The 27,323-nt window shown below is 45.6% G+C and overlaps 1 protein-coding gene across 2 annotated transcripts; it reads right to left on the reverse strand.

The window, feature by feature from the left end:
• Positions 1–669: 669 nt before the first annotated feature.
• CLDN18 (claudin 18) lies at positions 670–26,972 on the reverse strand. 2 transcript variants are annotated; one of them, XM_008708140.1, is made up of 5 exons: positions 26,753–26,972; positions 7,126–7,290; positions 6,372–6,489; positions 2,033–2,143; positions 670–841 (listed from the first exon to the last, which is right to left on the reverse strand). In XM_008708140.1, the coding sequence occupies exons 1-5, from the start codon at positions 26,970–26,972 to the stop codon at positions 670–672; spliced, it is 786 nt and encodes a 261-aa protein (XP_008706362.1). The 2 variants fall into 2 exon arrangements, with proteins under 2 accessions (XP_008706362.1, XP_040492520.1); XM_040636586.1 differs by lacking the exon at positions 26,753–26,972 and adding an exon at positions 17,040–17,779.
• Between the last annotated feature and the right edge of the window lie 351 nt (positions 26,973–27,323).

The raw sequence follows: 27,323 nt of genomic DNA on the forward strand, positions 1-27,323 counted from the left end.
CACTTTCTGGCCTGTGACAGAAAGAGGACCTGCAGTGGGGAGCCCAGGAGACCCATGGGGGGCTCTTGCTGGAATTAGCAGATGCCAACAAAAGCAGAAAGCTTTCCTTAAACTGAAAGCGCTTTGGTCCAGGTAATGTCAAGATCACAGTGTAAGAAAACTCAGATAATGAGCTGGAGACATTACAAATATCTTTCCCCAACACCTCTTCTTCAATCAGTGTTTATTAGTAGCCAAGTTGGCGGGGGAGGTTGAAATCAAATAGCAGGAAATGATGTCTTTTGATGGACTCTCCTTTTTTCCTTGCAGAATTGTTCTGGGGGACGAGTTGGGAAATAGATCATCGATGGGCTATTGTCTGATAGGAATTCAAACCACATTCTATCATCAGATTAGGAAGGTTAAATTAAACAACGAAGAAATAGAGGATTGGAAACTGAACTGTAGCCTCTAATTCATATCTGATAACTCAGCTGTTTTTGTGATGGAACATTAGAGACATAGAGACATGTGGCCCAGACCATCTGGCCTCCTCACGGGTGAAATCAAGGTTTTTCTAACTTCCAACTGTGAGTCAAAAGCAATCAGGAGTCAAGGTAAAATTTCCTTGTTTTTCAGGTGAGCTCTAACCGGGGGGCTCTTGTGCCCATGCCGGAGCGTCTTAGAGCGCTACACGTAGTCGTACTTGGAAGGATGAGACTGTACCTCGTCCTCTGTGCGGGCACCCCCATCATATATCTTCTTGTTTTTGCTGTTGGGCCCAAAGCCGGTGCTGGCCTTGAAGCCTCCGGGCTTGTAGGCGACGTTGTGGCCCGAGGCATGGTAAGACACAGCTTTGTAGCTGAGAGAAAAAAGAAAAGTTCCATGACTACAGGTGTACTTGGTAAGAGGGCAACCCACTCCGTTTACCCTGGGATGTCTCAGTTTTAGCACTGAAAGTCCAGCATCCCAGGAAACCCTCAGTCCTGGACAAACCGAGAAGGTTGATCGCCCCCGGCTTCGAGACCCTGGATTTTCTGCCTCCGCACTGGAGCAGAGGTTCTTGCCTTGTATCAGAGCCGGTCATTTGTGACTAGTGAGCTCCCTCTGTTAATCAGTTAAAATGAAGCTGAACCAGAACCAATGTCCAGGGGAATATGGTTATGCCAGAAAAATAATCACAGAATTTGTGAGCTGGAAGGCACACACAGAGCCTGTCTCCTCTAATCTGCTCAGTTTATGGATGAGCTAACGGAGGCCCAGAGAAAGCAAATGACTTGCTGGAAGTCACAGGACTAGTTAGCAGTAGCCCCGGCCCGGGATCCAGGTCCCCCAGCTCCAGGTCCATGTAGGCGGTACAGTGGGGTTTCTCTGCCGCAGGACTCTGGCAATTTGGAACAGATGCCTCGTTGTCACGAGGGCCTCTCCTGTGCATCGCGGAAGGTTTAGCAGCACCCCTGGACCCCACCCACTAGATCCCACTATCCCCCCCACCCCACCCCACCCCAAAGCTGCAACAGTCAAGAGTCTCCAGCTGTTGCCAAATAGCCCCTGGTGGGCGGAATTGCTTTCAGCTGAGAACCACTGAGTTACAGATTCCTGAAGTCAGAGGGAACCTAGGACGATAGTTTTTTCTCTCAAACAGGATCATTCCTAAATCTGCTCATCTGAAATGTTCCTATTCTGTTCTTTAGGTTCCCCATAAAAGAGAAGGTTCAGGATCCTTTAGTTTTTTTTTTTTTTTTAAGATTTTATTTATTTATTTGACAGAGAGAGAGACAGCCAGCGAGAGAGGGAACACAAGCAGGGGGAGTGGGAGAGGAAGAAGCAGGCTCCCAGCAGAGGAGCCCGATGTGGGGCTCGATCCCAGAACGCTGGGATCACGCCCTGAGCCGAAGGCAGATGCTTAACGACTGTGCCACTCAGGCGCCCCATCAGGATCCTTTAGTTAATAAGTTCTTCCATAAACCTAGGCTGATCGTTCTGGCTGCAAATTATACTTTAAAATGGACTCCGATTAAATGTCTGATTGCACTGGGATGGGGAGACTCACTTGGTTTCCTCGGGCGCCAGGCCCCTGCAGGCGATGCACATCATCACACCCCCAATTAGTGTGAGGCCGCCGGCGACCCAGCCCACGAACAGAGCCGAACCAAAGGTGTACCTGGGGGGAAATGAGGGATGAATGTGGGCGACTCAACGCTCCACTGCACTTGGCCACGCCCATCCTCTCTGTCTGCTCTTTTGGGTTCCATACCCATCCCCGCCCATGCCGCTGAACACATAGCCCTTTGGGTCTCGGCCAGCTGAATGAGGTGCCCTAGAGAACAGAATTGGGACTGAAGCTCGTCAGCAAAAGAGCAGTGGGATTCTCGGGCCCCTAGCATCACTCAGGCATGGAATTAATCATAAGTCTCTAATCTCAGAGAAACATCTCTGGAAATCCACCTCCCTCCCTGTTGGCATTGGGAAGTGTCTTAAAGGTTTGGCAAGAGGAATTTGAGAGACGTGGAATCAGTCTGAAGTTATTATTTCTGAAGGAATTTTGGTCCCTTGCGTTCTCCCTGTGGGCCAATAAGCTCTCATCTTACCTAATTCAGGTACCCTGGTAGCTGTCCATGCAGGTAGGAATGTTATCTTCAGAAAGAACTAATGTGAAGTGACCATTCATTCTTTCATTCATTGTTTACACATCTGTTCAATAAGTGTTTATTGAGCTCCTACTACGTGCCTGACACTGCCCTGGCACTGGGACACAGGGGTGAACAAGACAGACACAGACTCCACTTTCCCGGTGCTTCTGTTCCAGCCCACAATGGAACTTGAACCTGTGGTCTTTTGACTCCAAAACTGGTATCCTTTTCCCTATGAGGGATGCCTCCAAGGGACTCGTTACCTCTGAGCAGGATTTCTGAGAACAAAGTGTCCTGAGAATAAAATAATGCTGATCCCAAATGGACCTTTGTGGGTGGTAGAGACCGTGACCAAAAACTGTTAGGACGTCAGTGGGTATTTCAGTGTTAGTCGGTAACTTTCCCTTTAACTCCAAGAGCCCTGCAGGAAAGGGGAGCTCAGCACAGTGGACACCTGCCTGTGGAGGTTTTCTGCCTGGGCTCATCAAGGAGCATGGGGCTGTTTGTGGAACACCATGAATCACTGGTAGGTTTAAAAATCACAACTGAAGAACATTATGCCAGTAGTTGGAAGACAGAAATATGTGTGCAGACCTCTGCAACCTAAGAAATGAAGATACTTTAGACGTGCTTAAAAGGTACACACATTTTAGCAGGATCAGAGTAAGCAATATGAGCCCGATGACCAAGTGTAATGTAAAGGGCAAAGCTGGTTGACTGAGCTCAGGGCTTGAAAAAGTTCTGGGAGAAAATTTATCTGTAGGGTATTTTTATTTCCTTTGGACTAGGGAAAGACAGACATTTGGTTTGAGGGCTGTTGGCTTGGAATGAAAAACCCCATCCCACCCTCTTGGTTTTCCCCATTGTGGCTAGGGGTTTAACAGCTGACCTCTTCCTCGGGCTCCTTCTCAGCCTCTGGGTGAATCTCCTGGGGGCAGCCCTGGTCCCTCTGTCCTGGCACAGACAGAACCCCTGTCCTTGATACCCCTAGAGATGGTTGAGTGACTACATAACGTTAATGATGACAACAATTGCTACCAGTTATTGAGCCCTTACTGATACTGTGATGGGCACTTTTGTCATAATTTTATTTAATTCTTCCATCAGTCCCATTTAGCAGGATTTATCATTCCCATTTTATAGATGAGGAGACTGAGGCTCAGAGAGGCTAAGTAACTTTTCCGAAGACCCGGGAAGGAGTTGCTGGAATTCCAATGCAGATCCCTCTGCCTCCAAAGCCCTCACCGTTAATCATGAAGCAAATACCACCTGCTGCGCATGGGGAATGAGGTCCTCCTTTAACTTAGATCCTCTTGGTCAAGGTTAGCAAACTTAAATACCTAACTGGGACAGCTATGGAATTTAAATGAGTGAAGCAGGCTGGGTATAAGAAAATATTTCCCTTTCTCACCTCGTTATATGGGGAAAAAGCCCCACAAGCATAATGATAAATGGCCTCAGAGTTGGACATTTGATAAACTGGAGGGGGTGAGTCCTTGCTAAGAGGGCATCTGTCTCAGCTGCAGAGATTGTTGCCATAGAGAATGAGGGTGCAGTACTGTCGGATCGGACGTTTTCTTTCTTTCTTTCTTTCTTTCTTTCTTTCTTTCTTTCTTTCTTTCTTTCTTTTTCTTCTTCTTCTTCTTCTTCTTCTTCTTCTTCTTCTTCTTCTTCTTCTTCTTCTCCTTCCTTCCTTCCTTCCTTCCTTCCTTTCTTTGACAAGAAGCTGGGAAAACAGATTGTGCGTGTGTGTGTGTGCGTGCGTGTGTGTGCGTGTGTGTGTGTGCTCTGCCCAGGTCCCGTACGTTCATTTAACCATTGCTTCTTCAGCTCCTGTGGTCTTTGCCTTTGCCCGCCGGCCCCCACGCGTCCCCCTGAGCTCTAGCTTTGGTACACGCGTTGGTGCCATTTTGCCTACATGCCCAGAGGCTGAAGTGTGCTGGTCCTGAAGTGTGAAAGTTTGGAGTCAAGACAGCTCTGAGGTGTGCTTCATGCTCACAGCTCCCCGGAATTGGGTTGAGTCCCAGACTTCATTGCAATTAGCCTCTTCTCTGTCCTGGATGCCCTGCCCCTACCCAGTCTCCCCTTCCTTAAAACATCCCTCGCACAAGGTGCCTTGGGATCTGTGTCTCAGGATCTGTTTCTGAGTAACCCAACCTACGACACTTCTAGTTTTTAAAAGTTGGTGATTAATTCAGATTATAAAATGGAATGTTTAGGCTGATACAAAACCCCTCACAAGCTGCTATGTATAGCAGGAAGGCAGACAGTTTGTAGCCCCGGTACACTCAAAGCAGCAACAGCAGTGGAGGGGATACCAGAAAGCCAAATGGGGTACCAGAAAGCGCCTTCAACTGACTGCCAAGATCTTTCTTGGAAGCTGTGCTGTCCTGTGTGATTTCTGGGTAGACAGGATGAGAAGACAGAAAGAAGGGAAAAAGTGCTGCCCATCCATGGAGGAAGGCATTCAGGAGCCCTCTCAGAATCCTATAGTCTTGACCTCAGGACTGAAGTTGGCTGCCCAAGGGACGGGGCAGGCTCTAGGGAGATGGTGTGGGAGAATGATGGATGGCATTAGTCTGGGTGCCAGTTGGGTGGGTGACTCCTCGGGGCAGAGGCAGTGACTCTAGGCACCCAGATACTCCAGATAAGGTGGGCTCCTCTAAGTAGGCTGACCAACCATCCTGCTTTGCCCATGAAGGAAGAATTTCCCAGGATGTGGGACTTTCAGTGCTAAAACTGGTAAAGTCCCAGGAAAACCAAAATGAGTTGGTCAGCATACTTCTAAGTTGCCCTTGTAACCAAGAGACCAGAGGAAGCTCACAGAGGAGAATGGGGGGAGCATATGGGCATCATTTCCTTCTCATTCTTGAAACAAAGCAGGAACACGGAAGGGGGCTGGAGCTCCAGGGAGCCAGAGAGTAATGGATTCATAGTATCCTCACACCCTGTGTGTATCCCACGATGGCGTGGCGGGAGAAATACCAAGTGTATCGACTCCAGGGATGATGGGTCACTTAGATATAATATTTACATCATTCTCTCAGAACCAGATCCTTCTTCCTCAAGAATTTGTTGCTGCTTCTTGCTTTGAAATACATCCCTTTGAAGTGGGTAAATGAATACGGGTGTCAGAATCGCTCTTCCATCATTTAAAAGTTCTACCCTCCTTTAGACACCAGATGATCGTAGGGGTTCATCTCCCTCAGCTAGACCATAAGCTCCATGAGGACGGGGACCCTGTCTTATCCCCAGCACTCGGCACAGTTCCTGCCCACAGCAGGTGCTCCATGGAGTTGCAGGATGAATGCACGTGTGAATGAGAGCAAGACACATCACATTACTCTTCTCACCTGTACTGCACCTTGCTCAATTCTCCTCAAGCTTGCACCTGTCGCTAGCCAGGTTCCCGTCATGGCCTGGAGGTGCGGGTTGAGGCTCATTTACATGCCTGGGCTAATAGTGCCTGTTTCATTGCCACCACAATGGGGCCTGTGTAAGCGTGTTAGATAAATACTGTGAACTGTCGCTGTATTTCAATGCAAATGTCAGCTCAGCCTCAAGTCATAGCACCAAGGATATTTCACTGAAATGAAGTTTATGAATTTACAGATCATTGTTGATTTACGATATGGCATGGTTGCCTCTGATAAATTGTTGCTATTTCAGGCGCTGACAGTCACATTAGGCATATGTGTTTAATAGGTTTTTTTACAACAATATTCACCTTAGAATACTAAGACTACATTAGGAGGTTACCTGGTCTGAACGGTCTGCACCATCCCGCCCATGCCGGTGTACATGTTAGCTGTAGACATCCAGAAGTTAGTAACCAGCATGTTGGCAAATACAGATACACCAACGATTGCACAGAGACCTGTGGGCCAAGAACGAGAAAGCACCAGAGTCAGCTTTAAAGGGATCACGATATTTCTGAGGCAATGTGTGCTTAAATGAGTTTAGATGAGCAGGCTGTAGAATATTCCATTCCTATAACAGAATGGCTAATCCAAGCATTGATCATTGAATTCCTACTATGTGCTAGACATTATGTTCGGTGCTTAGACTCTCTTATCTCTCTAATTGTGGAAGGATTTATAAGTGTGCAGAAAGAGATTTTCCGTGCATCTTGGGACAAGGGATTAATAATATAAATATATATAAATATTTTGGGCCTGGTACTTTGATGATGTCAAGTGCTCTTCCCTTAAAATCATTTTTCTAGAGTCCTACCAAAATAATGCCTTTAGGGACTGAGTCACATCACTACCTTAGGATTGAGACTCTCTTCTAATAAAGTGGGGTGGCAATGAAGGGGGACCTTAACACTCATGATAATTCTGTAAAGCATAATTGGGTCCTAATCTCAGATCTTGAATCCCAGTGTGTCAAGCTCTGATCCATGTTCAAACCATGCTCATTAGGGAGAAGCCATGTTTCTTCTGCCAGAATGATTTTGCTTTGACTGTCCCAGAAGCATGTTTGAAAGAGGGAACCTCAGCTCCTTGTTTACCTGAGATGATGAACATGATCCCAGAGGTCAGTGTCATGTTGGCTTTGGCGGAGTCCTCCATGCTGCCAATGCGGATGCACTTCAGGGCAAAGATGGACACCAGGAGGCTGATGGCACCCAGGACGATGCCCACAATCATCAGGGCTCGCACTGCCTGCAGCATGGCTGTAGGACATGGGACAAGCTGACAGATAAGGCCACCTCCACATGATTGATTAGGCTTTGGTTCAATAAAATAAAGCAACCACAATCAACCAGCACCAAATTCCTGAGAAATAGCAAGTCCATAAACTGTGAACTTTGTCATCACCAGGGGATGTGCAATTGTGAAAAATGCAAAACCACCACATACAGTCCTCCGATTGCTGAAGGACAGCACACAGTTGTCTGTAGAATGAGAACACTGTGGAGCCGGGACAGCAACAGAATTTAGCTATTTCATTTCCTCATTTTAAAGCTTGATAATCTGAGGTCTTTGTAGAGGAAACAGCTTGACCAAGGTGACATGAGAAATTACTGATAGAGTTTACAGTGAAACTGTGTGGCTTTGACTTCTAACCCAAACATTTTTCTCCTCTGGTCTTCTCATATGGGCTCAAAGCTTCATATTTCTGTGTCCACTTTAGAAAAACCCAATATTCATTGATAGCATGCAATGAGCAAGGTCACTAGGTGATATACCAAGGGTACTGTATTTTTGTCTCTTTCCAAAGGGACTACTACAGTCAGGGTGAGCTGCAGGTTTGGGGTGTATACAGAAAGACTGCTATATCAATCACAGGCCTTTCAACACAGCTAGTTATCAGCAGTCCCCTTCTCAGGAAGCAATGGAAACTGTAGGTCCTGCTGGGACTCTGCAGCAGTGACCTCCCTTCCAGATATATCCACGGTGGTGTCTAGTGTGTCCTTAATATGCAGTAACTCCTCTCAACAGTTGTTTTTTTTTCTTTTTTCTGAACCCCTATGACGAGGCACAGGGATTTAATTAATTAATTAATTTAATTAATAGGTCAGACATGGTCTCTGCACTCATGGATCTTATGCCAAAGTGGGGAAAGACAGTCATTAAACAGGCCCACTACAAGCATAACGGATTTTACAAAAGAAAGACAAATGAATCCTTGATGTTCTCCAGAGGGAAAGGCCCCGAGTATGAGTATTTCTGGTAGAGCAGAACTGAAAAATTGTGTGAAGCAAAGCAGAAAGCTCTGTCCTACCTTAGTTATCATAGCCAATTGCTACTTTTTGATTGAAAGCTATTAGTGTTTTCAGACATTAAAAAATTTAATCCACAGTAAAAAAACAAAACAAAACAAAACAAAACAAAAACCTTGCAAGGTAGATGATACGATTACCTCCATTTTATAGTTGGAGAAACTGAGAGTCAGAGGTTAAGAACTTGCCCAAGGACACATATCAAGGGACAGGCAAGAGCCGGGGGTGAAACCCAGAACTATCTCAAAATGGTTACTTTCCCCATCACAGTACATCACCTTGAGGTACCTAATGCTGGAAAAGCAGGCTGCCATCAAGGTGAGGGGATCCGTAAGCACCTACGAGTATGTATCCTTCAGACTTGGAGACTCGGCTATGAAATATCATCCTCTAAAATGGATCCTGAAAATGTATAAGGAAATACTCTCTAAAAATCATCTCAGGGAATAAGCTGTCCCAGGAGATTCTTTCTAAATGTGACTCTTAAGACAAGGAATTTCCTGGGAGGAATTTCTGTTTAATCTCTTCAGGAAGATTTCCGTCTCAAATATGGCCGATATCACTGGAGCTGCCAGCTTATTCACTCTAAGGTGTGTATCACAGAGTGGCTGGTCATGATGGAAGAAGAATCGGCAGTCGATGCAGTCTAGTGAAAAAAGAGAGAGATCACGCAGAACTCACTCAAGAGCCTTCTGCATTCAAGAAGAATGGAGGCCCGGGCAACCTTCTCACCAGGTGTCTCCCCGTGTGGAGATGATGGTATCCAGCCATCTAGTTCTATGCCACTTGATTCTGATTCTCTTTTCCCTGAATAAACTTCTGATGTTAGCTTTGCTTCTCTGCTGAGAAGAGAGTTCTACACGCAGCCATCATCAGTCTTAGTCCTACTGGCAACTATATTAGCAGGGTAAATACGTTGGTTTATGGTGTGAGTCAATCCTGCAGGATCTGGCCATTCTTTCCTGGGAGAACTGAACTGATTAACTTTGGCATCTTGAGATTACAGCTGAGTTCTCATGCCAGAGCCACAGCGACCCCAGTACGGCAAAGAGAACTCAGGAGGGCCTTGGAGTGGCCCTTGGATCCACTCCTAATACAGGAGGGCTCTAGAGTGTTACCTGTGTTCTCTAACGCCTTGCTCAATGCTTTGCTGGCCCTGCAAGAGACGGGGAACAAACACCCTGTTCCTTCCTCTATTGACAAATGCACGCTTGTGTCATCTACTTGTGTATTCATTTACATTTTTGTGTTTGCATCCAGCACATGTTGGTATATGCCCATAGTCATACATAACCATACAACTCATCCGGGAATATATCGAGTATTTTAAAGCTCAAATTCTCTACAAAACCCTTTGTCAGATGCCGTAGGAGGTATAAAGTTTCATGAAAAATAATCACTGCCTTCAAGCAGTTTATGACCTGAGAAGATCATATTTTTACTGGAAATCCTGAACCTCAAATTTCTTTTCACTTTGGGAGTACCTTGGCTAAGTAATAATAGACCCACTTTCTCATGGTTGCTCATGACGTGGTTCTAGCTCTCTTTAACACGTACAATTACACTACAAGCCTGGTTCAGGACAGCTATGGAGAGGACATTCGGGCGGCAGCCCCAGACTTGAGGAAATATCCTCCAGGCTATACGAATATGTATGTTACTACCAGAAAACTGGACATATGGGAAGAGGAAGGGACCTGACTGTCCCTTCATCTTGTCCCCATGGGCCTCTTGTGAGCTTCAAATTCACCCAGAAACCTGTTGGAGGTTTTATATACTGCTCTCATTCTGACATTTTAAGCCTTAAGCTATTCAGAGAACAAAATTATTTATCCTTTTGAGAACCACCTGGCAAGGCATCTGGTTAAAACAACCAAAAACCAATCAACAACCAACCAACCAAACAAAAACCAAATAAACAATATTAATGAGGCAAGATAAAGGATGTCCCTTCCTCATTCTACAAAAACATTACATTTCTCCCAGACTCTTGGTGAGGGTGGAGTCATCGACTCTTTTGACTGAGTAGTTTTAATGTTTGTTCCTGAAAACATATCACCAGGGGGCTGTGGCTGAGGCACATGGTCTTGCTTGACATTGCTGGATTAGAAGGGCAGTGAGACTGGCAAGTGGGAGGTGAAAGGCCTGTGGACTTGCCTCCTGTGGAGAGTTGCTGCTGCTGTGCCCTGGGAGCTGTTGGGTATGGAGCCCCGGCCAGCCTGTCCTGGTCAGCCTTTGCCTCAGGCTCTCAGAGGCCCTCTTGCCTCTGCTGGGTCAGGTTTGCATGACAATGTCTCGTTTCTTTCCTACTCTCTTTTGATCTCTGGGTTTCTGATGACTGCTGGCACCTGCTTTGAACCAACAGTCCACCTTCACCCTGAGTACCTTTCTACTTCTTAGAATCTGTTTCTAGCTTACCCCTACCCCTTTCTTTTAGCCTGTGGTTGGAAAAGACACAACATTGTTTTATATCATGTGGGACCACTGTCCGAGTCCCAACCCTGGGCCTGGATGGATGGACCAAGGTCTTCCTTGCTTTGGAGATTCCTTGAGGGGTTCTTCTGAGAGTAGGAGCTGTGATGGGGGCAGGTTCCAGGAAGTGGGAGGAAATGTTCTCCACCACTCACGGCTAGAAATCCTCTATGTCTAGTAATGACCATGGAGATGCATGGGGGTGACCTCAACTTCCTTTCCAGCTGGAAGATTCTACCATCTGGGGTTCTAATCCTTCATAGATGGGTAACCAGAGAAACTGCTCCGAAAGGAGGTAGGTTTCTCTTTTAGCCACTCCGTCTCTTATTTGCTATTCCAAGCAAGAGGCATATAGGCTTATCAGCTGATAACAGGTGAGTCAACGGCTCTATAGACTGATTCCCTGCACCAAAGGTGTGACTACAGCATTCTTTCCAATGAACAATGAGGCATTATCGGGCTTGAAGGGTGGGCAGGATTCAGGGCTGACAGAAGCAAACACAAAAAATGGGAACTCGGTGTTCCCTCCCTGTTGCAAAATATCTAAGTCCCCCAAACCAGCTATGGACTGACAGGCAAGGTGCCTTTGGGTGTGGTTCCCAACCCTGGTTGTACCTTGACATCTCTTGGGGGAACTTTTAAAGAAATGTTAATGTTTTGCCTCCACCCCTAGAGATTTTAATTTAATTGTTCAATAACGTAAAATTTCAAGGAATAATCCGGGAAAACAGCCCTTCAGAGGGTTCAGGAGGAGGTGCTCAGAGTGGTGAACTGAGAAGAGAGAGTTCCCAATGGCTGACATCCCTGAGCTAGCTCGGGTGTGGGGATGGGGCTTAGGAGACAAAGGCCTGAGCCGGGGCTTTTGTTAGTGGCGGTTAGAGAGGACCCACACCTCAGGCTTCAGATTGGAGGCAGGGAGGGCTGATGGAGGAGTCCAAAGGAGGGGAGCCCAGAGGAGGGAAGTCTGAGGCCAGACTTCCGAGAAAAGGTCCTTCAGAACAAGGTGGGAGGGCCTAGAGTTCTCCTGAGATCTCAGGGAACCAATACGGAAGTCCTTTGTATCTCATGAAATCCTAGAGAACAATGTGATGCCAGGTAGGTGTCGTTAGGCAAATCTTTTAACCTCACCGAAGCCAAGTTTCCTCAACCCTGGAGTGGGATAGAGCTATCTCTTACACAGAGAGGTTGTGAGCACCGGATGCTACTTGACGCCAGCACAGAACTAAGCCAGGCTCGGCAAATATCAGAAAAGAGAAAAGAAGTTCTCTCTCTTCAGCCCCACATGGCTATGGCTGGTACTAACTGCATAAACCTGGTCCTCTCACGTGGTGATAAAATACAGTTGAGAAAGCCATGCATGAGGGACTATGAGGGGCCAGAGGGGAAGAAGATTTGACAAGAGTAGGAAGAAGAAGGCCTCGACTGAGATTGGGGGTGGGGGGGGAGATCAGGAAAAATGGACTCGAGATCTGGCTGGCAATGAGGAGGGGGGCAGGGGAGGGGTGAGGCTGTGGGGGTGGCGTCCGCCTTCACTGCCCTTCCTTTTCAATGCTCAGGTGGGGTCCACCTAGGTGACTCTGACCACTGCGTCCCCAACAAGAAATGGTGCCCACCACTGACTGGCCCATGCTAGAGCGTGATACTTTGTGCGTGGCTGCCCCTGGTCCCCCAGCAGCAGCCTCCACAATCCCAAGCTGGGGAGGCGTTCGGATTCCTGGGTCTGCATCCGGCAGGCAGCCTCCGTTCACGCCTCAGGCACAGCTTCTCTCCAGCCCGGTGGATGCGCGCTTAGTTCTCTGCGGGACCTCCTTCAGACACACGTTAGTGTGTACACGTTTAGTTGTTTGTCCACGTATTTAAAAAAGCATGTGTGGGCTAAAATATGTTTCTTTTGGGAAGAAAGGGAAAGCAGCTTGAGCAAAAAACCAAGAGGCTCCCCCAGATTTCAAGTTTATAACTAACTTACAACCACTCTCCCTCTTAGGGCCAGTTTCTTCCACCAGACGATGGGGAACAACGAGCTGGTTTCACAGGATCACGAACACTGGACTTAATGTGAAACAGTCAGCCAATAGTAAGGAGAAATAAACCAGGTGGCTCCTTTAGAAACGGTGCTGAAAAGCAGGTCCATATTTTTCCTTTACGGATTTTTGCTTTAGGTGTTGTAGAATTGTTTTCTGGGTTAAATGTGATTTTGTGAAAACCCCGCATTCCGATGTAAATATGATTGACACGTTGATGGGAAACTCCCTAGATTTCCGGTAGCTGTTGTTTTTCTCACATTGCAGTAGAAAGGGGCAAATGTAGCCAGTTGTTTGAAAAAAGAAAAAATAAGACTCTCCATGCCTGCAAAGGGGCTGGAAATTCAGTGATGTGCCCAGAGCACAGATGGAACGGCGGATGGAAAGGAGAAAAAGAGGACCTTAAATAATCTTTACTTTGGGTATTTGGATTCATAAAAGATGTTTGATTTTGGAGAAGAAAAAAACCCTGGAAGATCAAACATCCTGTTTGAGAGCTCTGGGTGGTATAGACAGGGCGGCAATGATTTATTGACGCCAAGAGCCAGATCTTGTACACGGGTTGCAGAGCACTTCCATACAGATGCCTTATTGTGAGGCACTTCACAGATGGGGAAAGCAAGGTCAAGACATGTAGCTGGCCAAGCTATGCTCTTCATCCCAACTCACCTGCCTCTAACCATAGGGCCCTGCCACGGCACCAAATTCAATCCAAATATTTGCAAACACGTTAGAAAAAACTACTTGGGGCACCTGGATGGCTCAGTCAGTTGAGCGACTGGCTCTTGATTTCGACTCAGGTCATGATCTTGGGGTTGTGGGACCCATGTCGGGCCCTGTGCTCAGTGGGAAGTCTGCTTGGGATTCTCTCTCTCCCTCTCCCTCTGCCCCTCCCCCTGCTCTCTCTCTCTCTCTCTCTCTCAAATAAATAAATAAATACATCTTAAAAAAATAAAAAAGAAAACATTGCTTGACCATGATGTCATCATGGGACCAGGACATGGTCTTTCTTTCCCAGGTCTTTGCCTCCTCTCCACCCTGCTAACTGACTGCCCTCCCTCCTCCCACCGTCTCCAGGGTCGGGGAAAGGGAAAGACACACACAAGTCATCCGCTCTTTAAACCTGATACTCCTAATAGTGCAGTGTGATGATATGGCCATAGAAGGGTCAAGGTGCTTGTGTACCGTCTACTCTTACTGCACTCAAGACCAACCTCGTCAATTCTAAAGGTGGCCCCTTCCAGCGGGAGTGCAGAAACAGAGCGTGACCACGGGCAAGGGAAAGACGCAGACCTGAAGCTGTGTGGCCTCATGTTCATTTTCCACTTCTGCCATCTCCGTCCATGGGAGTTGGGCACCTTCCTTTGTCTCCCTATCTGAGCCTATTGCTGTGAAGATTAAACTGGAGGGTCTACGTGCAGTCCAATCAACGGTAGCTGTTTTTATTTCTGGGCAATGTCCTTGGAGAACTACATGCTGCATTAACTGTTTGAAATACAATGAGACGGAATCTTGGGCTAGTCATTATACAGAGCTGGTCACATACAGGTAAACATTCCTGCTACTACCACCACTTACGTCACTAACGATCTGGAGGTTACGTAGTACAGCTAGTTGAATGGAATTCAATTATTCTATGGCTGTAAGTTCCAACTAAATGTGATATATTTTTATCAGATGAATGAAGGGTTATGTGAGATTTTGCAAGAAAAGAGCTTATCCTTAGGAAGAATTGAATAATTGGCAGTGATATTATGATCGTTAACTGAAGTATTACAATGGTATCTGCCCCATGCTTTTATCCTTTAAAAGCATAAAGTAGTTTAAAGCTTACTTCTCTGCTAGAGGGTGGTACTTCCCTGAGTTCTAGGTCAAAATTAAACTCTCAGCAACCTTCCATTTCCCAGGTCCTCTGCTTCAAGTCTTTCTTCCCTATGCCCCTCATCATGCCCAAGAAAGTGTTTTCAGCAGTTTTCCTGATGGCCAGGTCCCCTCTAGGTGCTAGGTCCTGGGTGGTTAACATTACCCCTTTCTGCTTTCTCAGGAGCCCCACAAATGTCCACCAGCCACCCACTGGACTCCTCTCTGGCTGCTCCATCTTCTTATATTTTAGCCTCTAGTTTTCGGAGTGTCTTTTAGCCTTTTCCTTCTGGCAATCTTCCTGCCCATCCCTTACTTTACTCAGCCAAATATTTTATTTTATTTTATTTTATTTTATTTTATTTTATTTTATTTATTTATTTATTTATTTTTTTGAGAGAAAGAGAGTGCATGCGTAGGAGGGGGGAGAAGCAGGGAGAGAGAGAGACTCTTAAGCAGGCTCCATACCCAGCATGGAACCCAAAGGTGGGCTCTCGATCTCAGGACCCTGAGATCATGACCTGAGCCGAAATTAAGAGTCAGCCTGGGGGCAGAGGAATAGTAAGAGATAAGTCAGGCAAGGTGAGGGGTATAGGAGGGCATGGGTGTCAGCCTGTCATGTCTTCAGCTAATTAAGCTGTGAATGGGGAAACCATGGGAAGGTTTGGGTTTTAAAATATCTAGGGAGATGAGAATTGGGAACTGGAAGCTGGTGATTGGAAGGTTCTACCCGACCATCTGCCATAGTCAAAGGAGTAAATACTCTAAAGAGAGGAAGGATGGAAAGCAGACTGAGAAAGACTAAGAGTGAGAGGCGGTAGTAAAATTTATTCTTTTAATTTGGTTGTCAGTGACCCAGGGAGAGACAGAATTTGAAAATGATCAGAATCATGAGATCTTCTAGGAGAAGAGAATATAAGCCTAAGCGAGGAGAAGAAATGAAAGAGGCAAGAAGGACAGGGGCTGATCAGCAAGGATGACCAGAGAGGTTGGTGTGGGGCCCCGCGTGTGGAAAGAAACGGAAGGAGTGAGAGATTGGCAATGTGTGGTGGTGCCCTGGGCAGAGGTTATTGGGCATGAAGTCTTGGGATGTCATCCCTTAGTTTTGAGTATGAGGTCAATCCTTTTCCTTCACTGAATAGTTAAAATGAGGTGCACTAGGAGCTCAACAATCCACGTTTGCACCTTCCGCCTTCTGACCAGAGCACAGTCCCTCCCCCACGGCTGTCTTCCCTGCGGCCAGGTCCTACCTGTCTTGTTCCCCGAAGCAGGTCTCAGTCAGTGACCCTGCCAGGCCTGCAATATAAACGGCTTCCAAAAAGGCATCAATTACCCTGATTCTACTTTCTCACCCATCTTCTACCTCTTTCCAAAAATGAAGATCTATTAGTTGAACTGCTTTTCATAATTCAATTTCAAGCGCTGCCCAGGCTCTTACCAGTGTCCTGCAGACTTATTTCCCCCTACCTGCTCACGGGTGCTTGTTTCAGAGCGGCAGACCTAACACTACTCCCTTCCTCACCAAACTTGTATCTTGGCCACTCCTTGGAGCCACTGATTAGACTGGCCTTTTAATTTCTTTTTCCCCACCCTCTTTCTTTAAATAGAAGTAGCTCCCAGAGTTTCTAGAATGCGAAGATCCTATGTGCATGTTTGAAATAATAATCTGTATTCAAAGCAGGGGTTTAACGTACCTCATCTTCAGGGTGAAAAGATGTCACATTCATAATTATATTTTTATTGTGAGGTTATTACAATTATAACTTTATAATTCTGGCATACATTGTTTTTTAGGAGTGCATACTAGAACTTCTCAACACAAAGCAAGAAAAGATATTTAGAATTGAATGGCACTGTATATTTTCTGGCGCTTACAGAGACTCCAACTTTTCAATGAAAAATTGAATTGAATTGAAAATGAAATGAGCTCTCAATAAACGTTTTTGGCTAGAAGAAAATATTCATCATCCTACTTCCTTACTCCCACGTATGTCCAGGCAAGAGCTGGTCACATGCACATACATACACACGATTTTCTCCTTTGAGGAACATGAGTCTATTCTAGTATCCCGAGCAGAGAGCATGCGCGCCTTAACAATACATCCCTTTTTCTTCAGGACCCGCACTTCCTTCGATTCGAGTATGAATTCTCTGATTTTCTCCCGCATGACTATAGCCCTCTTTGTCACGGGGCCAACTTCTCTTCTTCCCACCTTTTATTCCGAGCCAACGCTGCCAGGGTCACACCCAGAGGTGGGGAGCGCCGCTCGGTCCCCGGCGCTGCGGGGAGCGCGGGCCAGCCCCTCCCGGGCCCTCACGCGCTCGGTCCGGCCCTGCCCGGCCTACCTGGAAGGCCCAGGATGGTGAAGTAGGGCCGGCACTCGGTGAACCCTGAGCTCTGCCGCACGCAGCTCCGCCAGAGCCCCTCGTACTGGAACACGGAGGTGACGGGGTTGTCGTACAGGTCCTGGGTGCTCCACATGTCCATGCCCGTGGCGACGATGCAGCCCGCCAGGCCCAGGAGGGACAGGAGGAAGCCCACCACTTGGCACGTGGTGGTGGACATGGCCTTAGCCCGCGGCCCTGCGATCGCCGGCTCGGGAGCTGCGCTTGCTTCTGTGCGGGCGGTGGGTGGGCGGGCTCCGCTCCTGGGCCCGGCTGCCCTAATCAGACGGTTCCCCTCAGCTCGTGGTGTTTGCTCACGGTGTTTTCCTTAGATAGTTCAGTTTCACTCTTGGTTCAAGGGCATTATTTTTTCATTTGTTAGGGCAGCGGCCCCAAGAGGCACTTGTCCTGCCGAGCTGCGCAGGCCCAGCTGGTTGGAGAGCAGAGCGCTCCGAATGGACACGCCGCCCAAAGGTTATGCCAGCCTCTCCCGGTCCCTGGCTCTGGCTCGCCCCGGAGCTCGCCGGCCATCACCTGCGGAGAAAGCTGAGGAGTGCAGCACCCCCACCAGCTTTTCCTTTAGGCTCTGCTCATCACAGGGAACCACTTTGGCTGACCTCATCTAAAACAAAGGCCCCAGGAGTCTGCGTCTTAAACCAGACTTCCACATTTTCTCCTCACAACGCGTAGACTACATTTCATGTACATCTTTCCATTTTGCTCTTAAAGAAATGGGTAGAGTAGGTATTATTATCCCACAGCCACATATTTGGAGGCAAGTGAGGTATGAATAGATTAAGGAACTTGCCCAAGTGCCCCGAATCACAGGTGCATTAAAGTCAGCAGCGGTGGAGCTCCAGTCCCCACTTCCGGTCTGGTGCTCTTTCTCTATTTCCATGTGGAGTGGCAGGCGCAGGCAAGGTGTCCCCGCTTTTGAGAACAGGAAGGCAAATCCTAGAGATCTGCTTTTGTTTTACAGGTATTGGAAATAGGACGAGAAGAAGCGAGACATCCTGCTGACCTGCATGTCACCCTTTCACTCACACCAGGAAAACCACATGGAGACCATATGGCAGACACAGAAAGTTCTAGAAAGGCCAGAGAAGGACTCAGGGCTGGCTGGGCCCAAGCCCGGGATCTGGTTACTGAGAGCCCCGGGACCTGCTCCTGACACTGTCACCAACATGCGGTATGCTAGATGATGTCAGGCAAACTGCTCAGCTCCTGCAGGTCACAGTTTCTTCATCTGCATACTAAAGTAGACTACTTCAGCGCCCTTTCAGATCTCACACACTGCCTTCCATATTTTGCAGAAAAGTTTCACTACAACTGGTCAAAATATGAGGAATTATTAATCACGAAAAAGAGAGACCTGGCCAGAAATTAGCCATTGCATTTTCCTATCCAGTTTGATTTTGTAAGAGAATTGATTGACCTGCCACTTCCTGGGGTTCATGTATGTCTGGCCTCTGAATTCAGAACCATCTTTTAAAAATTAATTAATTAATTTATTTATTTATTTTTAAGTTGGCTCCACGCCCATCATGGAGCCCAACATGGGGCTTGAACTCAATCCTGAGATCAAGACCTGAGCTGAAATCAAGAGTTGGACACTTAACACTGAGCCACCCAGGTGCCCCGAGAACCATTTTATTTTTTTATTTTTTAAAGATTTTATTTATTCACCCGACAGAGAGAGAGACAGCCAGTGAGAGAGGGAACACAAGCAGGGGGAGTGGGAGAGGAAGAAGCAGGCTCCCAGCAGAGGAGGCCGATGTGGGGCTCGATCCCAGGACCCTGGGATCACGCCCTGAGCTGAAGGCAGACGCTTAACGACTGAGCCACCCAGGCGCCCCTGAGAACCATTTTAAATTATAGCTTCCCAACTCTGGACTTCCAAGCTTGGAACACACCCAATATACCAATCTCTAACCTGTACAGGTTCTCCAGGAAACCAGCCTTTGCATCTGGACATTTCAATGTTATCTTGAATGCACCCAGCCACTGCTTCCATTCCCTTTTTCCCCAGCAAACACAGAAAGCAAATATGGAAGGTCTCCCCCTAGTTTGAATGGATACCACACTCCCCTCAAGTGCTTATCTTATTTTAGTTTCTGTGATCAGTGTAGCGAGTGAATCATGAGCCAGATAACTTGAAAATGGAGAGTAAGCAGGAGTTACATCACTTTTGGTGAAACAGCGTTGGTGTCTCTTCCCCGAACTGAGTTACAAGGCCAAGTCCAAAAGGTGAGGAGGGAGCAACTAGAAAAAGAGCATCTGGTCTCTGCTGCTGGATGGGGATTAACCAATTAGACTGGAAAATATTGGAATAGTTCAAGAATGATTCTGCCACTGTTTCTGTGGACAGAGTCTATTTTGCTCTTGTTTCAACCAAGACGCAGGGTTTTTATTCATAAAGAGTTTGGTTTCCAGCTGTTCATTTTACGACATTTGTCTAACACCCACCCCATACCTTGACTATAATACCACTGAAATAGTAGGTGGAAAATGTAAAAAAATAAAAGAAATAGGTTATTACAAGTCGTCTAGTCTCACTCATGGCAGTTTCCCTCCCGCTTCCCCAATGCAAATGTTTTATGCAAAATTTCAAGACCAGGGAAAAAAAGCTATTCAGGTAATAATGAATTAGCTTGCTTTCTTGTTTGAAATGGTGACCGTGACTTTATTTTTTGAAAGAAGGAAAAGTTAATTTTAAAGGATAAACTAAAGCTACCTAGTAGAATACTGAACGAATAGAGAGAAAATGTAAGTCTATACTGTACTTTTTAAATGTGAAATAAATACTGATAGATTTTGAAACATCTAAAAGATGGAATCTGTCACTTCCTGGTGGATTTTCTGTGCTATAAAATGAGTGGACCACTGTTTTAAGGGTCACTGCCAAAGAGTGGATGGGGGTCCACGGAGGAAAATCTGGCTTCCTCGTTCACGCAAGAGGCTTTGTTAAAATACATTAAATGTATCTCCAGTAATAGTAACAATTCATGGTCTGAGTATAATAATATGTAATAATAATCATTCATGGTCTGATTCTGTTTAACGATAATGGGGTTGGTATAACTTTGTTTAAAAATCTTTAAGATGGAGCAAAATTTTTTGCTGATTTCTTCAGGGAAATCATCCCTATATTCAGGTTTAAATATGGTCTGGTAGTGCCTTTTCAGGTCATAAATGTTCAGCAGTTTATATTATATTATTGATATTGGAGAAAAAATTTCTCCCACCTTCTCCTTACATCTTTTTAGGAATATTAATATGTAGAATGCCTTCTATGGTAATTAGGCAAAAATGGTGGTCAAATAGCAATATAAAATATCATAGCTAGGAATACAGAGGAAGTAGAATGAGTATACTAGCAAGACAGATCACTAATACTTCGGTTAATTTCTTTCTTTTAAAATAGTACCACATCGTATATCCCTAATTTCTGACGAGGGATAAGAATAGATCTTTTGGTGCTCGTAATAGAAGATTTGGAAGCAGAGAAATTTTTAACATTTTAAATCCTAGAGAAAACATTTGGCTTCTTTCCTTTTTATCCTTTCTTTGTATATATATTTTCACATGATTAAGAGATTATACGACTTGCTGTTTTGTTCTTTTAACTTAATTGCATACATAGACGATTCAAGCTCCTTGTAAACATCATTTAATATGTGTAATATTAAACACTTAATGCAGTATGAGCAAATTAGTATTTAATACTAGCAGATTAGTATTCCATTACATAGAGGTGCTCTTAGTCACCGAAACAGCACCTATTCTTACGCAGTTGGATTATACCCCTCCCCCAGTTGTGTGTGTGTGTGTGTGTGTGTGTGTGTGTGTGTGTGAAATACGATGTTATAATGAACATTTCGCATTAACTAGTTGCCGGCATTTCTGATTAGTTAGAATAGATTCCTAAGAGTAGAATTCAGATGTCAAAGGGTGTGAAGTTTTAAAAAATCTTTTTTATACAGAACCAGATTTTTTTCTATGAATTTTATCCCAGCAGCACCCTTATCTAATTTGTAATTTGGTAAGTTACACATGACCGTTTGTTTTAGTCTGCATCATCTTGATTACTAATGAAACTTTTTTTTTAAAACAAATACTTATCCAGATCTATTTTTTCCCTTTTCCTGAATTGTCAGTTTGTACTTCTTTCTCATTTATTTACTGAAATTTTAGCACTTTGCCTATTGATTCATTGAATAAATTACCTGTTTAAGATTTTAATATACTGTTATTTATTTGTTTATATATTTATTATGTTCAATTAGCCAACATATGGCACTGTTATAATTACTAAAAAGATCTTTTCTCATTGATTATTTGCTCTTTTAATTTTTTCATGGTTTTACATATTCTATTTATTGTTTCATAATATCTGGTACATAGTACGTGCTTAATAAATATTTGTTGAATGATGTAGTCAGATAAGTTTGCTTTTGTGTTTCCTCCATTTCTTTTTCTTTTTTCTTTTTTTTATATTCAGTTAGCCACTGGATAGTACATCATTAGTGTTTGATGTAGTGTTCAGTGAGTCATTAGTTACGTATAACACCCAGTGCTCATCACAACATGTCCCCTCCTTAATACCCATCACCCGGTCACGCCCTCCCCTCTGAAACCCTCAGTTTGTTTCTCAGGGTCCCGTCATTCTATGCTTAGGAGTTTATTTTCTATTTAGAGGAAGAAGACAATATTAGAATTATTTCAGAATTTTAGAAGATTTAAAAGTATTTTATGTATTTTTACATTACTTAATCTGGAATCTAGTTTGGTATATATGTTGGTTGCTACTATAATTCTTTTTTTCCCTCAAAAAAGCTTATCAATAATTTCTGAAGTTTCTGCCATTTCTTATTGAATAACCTGTCCTTCCCCCATTGCTTTGTGAGCCCTCCTCTATCTATATGAAATTCACCCGTGTGTCTACTTTTGGATTTTGTCCATCTTTGGGCCAAAGCACACTCAATTACCCCAGCTTTAGAATGTGATTAAATATCCAGTGGAGGTAGCCCACTCTTTTTATTTTATTCTGAGAGAAAATTTTTAAAAGTTAATTTCATCTGCCTCTTCTATAGATAAACAACTTGGTCAAGTTCCTGAAGGAAAACTCTTGCTGGTAGTTTGATGAGAATTCTTGGTATGTAACTTAGGTTCTGGAGAAAGTTTGCCTGGGTTGGAGTTCTCCCCCAGCCAATTACAATGTCATCAAGCAAATTCTTTAATCTCTGTGCTTCAGTTTCTTCATCTATAAAATGGAGATAATATTACTACTCACCTCATAGGGTTGTTGTGAAAATTAAAGTATGCATAAGTAATTTATATAAATGTAAAATTTTGTAATTTATGCACAGTAACATATGCTAATTTACTAAACAAATACCTAGCACATAGTAAGATGTCAATAAATAAATTAATAATAATAATAAAAAATAATCGATATAGGATTTATTATTATACATTAATCAGGGACAAATTCACATCTTCATAAATTCGTATCTTTATAATATTATCTAGGAACCTGTAGCATATATTTCCACTTAATTAGGACTTAACTTTTTCTCAGTAAAGCTTCTTTTTCATTTTGATTCTTGCGAAATATTTAAAGTTATTATTCCTAAGTGTTAAACGCATGTCACTGTACTGTATCACCCCCTCTCCAGCTCATATCACACGAAACAAAACTAAGTTATTTTGTTTCTCTTGACTCACTCTGCTCTCTCCTGCCACTGTCTTTTCCAGATGATGTTCTCTCTTTCTGGAAAACTCTTTACCTTCTTGAGCAACTCATATGCATCCTTAGTAACTCAGCTTTTCTGGCATTTCCTTTAAGAAGCCTTCTTTTCCTCACGTCTGCACCCCGTACCATACAAGATGCTTACTATACTTTATTGCAGTGATTCTTACTGGGTCTGATCCCCCCCACCCCGGGACAGGGGCAATGTCTGGAGAGGCTTGATCGTCACAGCTGGGTAGAGGGTGCTGCTACTCCCATCCCGTGGGTGGAGGCGAGGGATGCTGCTAACTGTCCTATAACGCACAGAACAGCACCCCACAGAAAAGAATTATATGGCCCCAAAATGTCAATAATGCTGAGGCTGACAAACCTTACTTTGCGATGGTCTGTTTACTCTTTTTCTCTTTCTAGATTTGTGATATCTATGTTCCCCAGGTGGAGACAGCCTGGAACATAGTAGGTGCTCAACAAATGTTTGTTGAATACATAAAGATTCCTTCTAACGCCACAATTTCTGTGCTATTTATTTTCCTGGTATATCTGGGTGTGGGAGAGGACCAAAGGCCTTTGCTTTTCCTTCCATGTCCTGCCAAGAGGGGCGCTGGTCCAAACCCGATCAGCGCAGGACAGGTTGGCTGCCAGTTATGGGCCTAGTGAAATGATTTTATCTAGGAAGGTTGACTGCCACTCCCATGCCTAGAGTTTCTCTGGAAACTTCTTTGGTTGTGCCTGACTTCTTCCCTCTGAGCCTGAGAGTCTGTGCTTGCATTTTGGGGAGTGTGTGGCTTCTCAATGGAAATTTAAAAATTCTGTACTTTCATCTCAGTGACAATGGAAAGGAAATTAAAACAAGTATGTTCCAGACCCTCAGGCTGGCTTCTTACGGTTCATGTCTGTGTTGGTGTTCATGATCATGTTTATACCAGAAGACAGTTAATATTCTCAACTGCCACATGAACAAAGGGTTCGTTGTTGCTCAAACAGAAAATGCAGTCATGGGAATTCCCCCCCCTTGTGATACTGACACTCCAAGCTAGGACCCCTGTGGCTTGGGGTCGACACCACACTAGCTGCACCCACAAGTGTGCACTGTCCTGTCTTTGCACATACCTCATTACTACAATCAGCGGCGACAAGTCTACGGCAGAGAACTTTCCCTCCCCAATTCCAGAAATAATTGGGTTGATAATCTTAGAGTCACATTTCAACACAACCTTACTTCAGATGGACAAGACCACTGCAAAGAGCTATCGAGCCACAGAAACCTCATTACCACAGGAATGACGGGGTTGCGCCTGAGCGTGAGACGTGAGTACCTCAAACTTACTGACACCATTTTGTAAAACAAGCCTGTGCAAGTAGAGAATCCTTGTTAATGATACTGATGTCAAAACACTGGAACAACTAAAATGCAAAATTGGCCTTGAGGCTCTATCTTTGTTAAACTCCAAATGCAAATGAACCCTATCCCTAACACCACACTAATTTTGAAATTTGGATTGATTAGTTTTTCAGTGTTATTTGTATTACACTTGCAAATGCGCCTTTTGTTCTTGTATAAGACTTACATGCATTAGGAATTTAAATCTATTGTTATGCTTGAATACATTAAAGTAGCATCAAAATAAGTATAATTTAAGTGAACATTGAGGGTCTACAAGAATTTTTTTCCTTTAAAAGGGGTTCCTAGAAATTTCTTTTTAAAAAATAGTTCTCTAAACTATCTAGTGACAGGATTTACACACATGCACGTACACACACACACGCACACAGTGCTAGAAGGTTCTGAGAGAATGCCTAACAGGCAGTTTCGGTCTGGCCCAATTTTAGCTCTGGGAGCTTGGGCGAGTTGCTCTGCCTCTCTGGCTCCATCTGTAAAACACCTACGGGCGTGTTGACAGCTGTTGTTAGTCCAGGAGAGCTGCCCGAGAAGTCTGTGTGGGGCTGGGCACCAGGTGTCCGCAGGAGGTGAGGCAGGGAAGGCCCCTCCACACTGGGGGCTTTTGCTTTGGGTCGGAGAGATGTCTGGAGCCCGAGAGTCTCGGGCTTCCATACTAGGGCAGCCAGCTGGGGCTTAGGTGGAGGCAGAACAGGGTCTGAGCCCTGGCTCCATCTGTATATGACCTTGGGCAAGCCACTCGAACTTCCTTTCCTTGTTTCTAAAAGGGTGATAATAATAGCACGAAACTCACAGGCCGGTCTGCAGAGGTTACCCAAAATGTTGCAAGCCAGTTGTTTACTCAAGTCCTAATACGTGATCCACCATGGTTATCCTCCCTTTGTGGAGCGTATGAACTCCTCAGTGTCAGGGGGGTGCTCTGTGTGGCAAGAGGTCAGCTCCAGGCCGATTCCCTCCACCAAGGCCTCTAGCTCTGCATGGGCCCAGGTCCTAGTTTCTGGAGAGATCTTGGGCTTTTGCATTTGAGGTGAGGGAGAATGTCAAGGACAGATGGTTAGACTCAGAGCTAAGGCTGGGTCAGCAGGATACAAGGATGTGGGGGTGACTCGTCTTTGCTCCAGTCCCTAGTGGAGGGAGACCCCACTGAATCTGCAGCTGGTCACCCACTGATCTGACTGATGTCCTCTTGTTTATAGCCAGTCCCCACCTCTCTAAGAGGGCATTCACTGCCTTCCATGATCGTGCTCACACAAACCCTCTCCGCCAGACAAGGTCACTCTTTGATTTTCCCCCAGGTAAGACTCGGGTGGTAGCACCCTCATGCCTTTGCTCGTGCTGCTTTTCCTTCTGCGTCGCTGCCCTTTCCAAACCCGACCTGCCTTTCAACGCTCCCTTGTGGGTTTTCCTCCTCGGTGGAGCCTTTCCTGAGCGGTTCCATACTCCCCTCATCTCTGCAGCACTGGCCCTCTGGCCTCACTTGGCGCCTTGTCATACCCAGCCTGGGGTGCACTTTCATAATTTTGAGGGTGCTAACCCCAAGAATCCTGAGGTTGCAGTAGGTGTGGAGTGTATAAAGTGTGACTTAAGTCTTTACTTGTTACTTTCTATGTGTTTCTAAGTCTTGACCTATAATCAGATGGCAAGTTCCTGGAGGGGAAAACCCCATTTTCTATTTCTGGAGCTCCCTACAATGCCCATCTTGGATCAGTGTCCCTCCCAAAACTTTGACGTATATTTATGGAAGGAACAAAGAACTAAAAAATAAAAGTGACAAGTTTATTCACTGTCTTACTCTGTTACATGTATGAAAGACACTTTTAACATTTCCTTTTTTTTTTTTTTTTACACTTTTAACACCTACTCTTGAGACTTGAATTTTTTTCAAGTTAAAATGACCCATCTACTAAGCCAACAAACCCACAACCCTTGTATGGTTAATACCAATCTGGGGAAGTGGGCATCACGGCCCACACACCTCGCCTGCGTGGCAGAGATCCCTTGCCACAGAAGGCCTCTGTGCAGAGAGAGCACCCTGAATCTGATTCCACGTGGCCAATATTTTCTGGAGGTCAGGAGCCTAGAGCCACAGAGAAGGGGCCCATCCAGCACCGCTCCGAGAAACACCGCATTCAGTTCTTTCTCTCTCTCTCTTCCCTCCACCCCTTTCTGTTGTTGCTATGTGCTTAGGCTTCCTTGCAAGCTGGGCCTAGGCATCATGGGGCTAAAGGAAAGAGGGGGCTAAAGTTGGGTCTCTTGAGTCCTGTTCCTATGTGCAATTGAGTCTCAATGCCATTGTCCACATAGGAGTTGTTTAAAGGATGTGCCGCTTGGGAAAAATTGGGCACCATCCAGTGAGGGGAACAGGAGGCCTGAGAGCTCAGAAGGCTCCTCTCTCTAAGGTCCCCGCATCCTGTTCTGACTCTGGTGGTGGTAGCTGCGGCTCCTCTTTCCCCAGCGGTCCCCCTGTGGCCCCCCAGGCGGCGTCCCCATCTCCCCGCCAGCCCGCCGGCGCCCCGCACTTACCTGGCAGCCCCAGCAGCGTGAAGTAGCCGCGGCACTCGGTGAAGCCGGAGCTCTCTCGGACGCAGGAGCGCCACAGCCCTTGGTAGTTGAACACCGCTGTCACCGGGTTGTTGTACAAGTCCTGCGTGCTCCACTGATCCATGCAGGTGGCGGCGATGACGCCCGCAATCCCGAGCAGTGAAACCACGAACCCCAAGCCCTGGCAGGCGGTCACGGCCATGGTGGGGTGCAGAGTCGGCACAGAGCGCCACGCGACAGAGGGACAGCCCGGTTCTGAGCGTGCAGAGTGTAGGGATGGCGTTTTCTCGGGGACGCTGGTGTACACGTCACGGATGGGCCAAGTAATGGAGGAGGGGACTCAACAGTGCCACCTGAGCTTGTCCTCCTCCTTTATCTACCCAAGCGAGATAATTTCCACAACATGGTACCAAGAGCCATTTGTTTTCTGCCATATGTACACTCTACTCACTGTTTACCTTCGGAGGGAGTTTCTTTCCTGATTAGCCAGGCTCCCCTCTGTAGAGGGTAAAGCAGGTTTAGAGGGCGCTGCCTGGAAGGGCCTGCAGGTTGG

Source organism: Ursus maritimus, unplaced genomic scaffold (assembly GCF_017311325.1).
Source record: "Ursus maritimus isolate PB19 unplaced genomic scaffold, ASM1731132v1 scaffold_20, whole genome shotgun sequence".
NCBI lineage: Eukaryota > Metazoa > Chordata > Mammalia > Carnivora > Ursidae > Ursus > Ursus maritimus.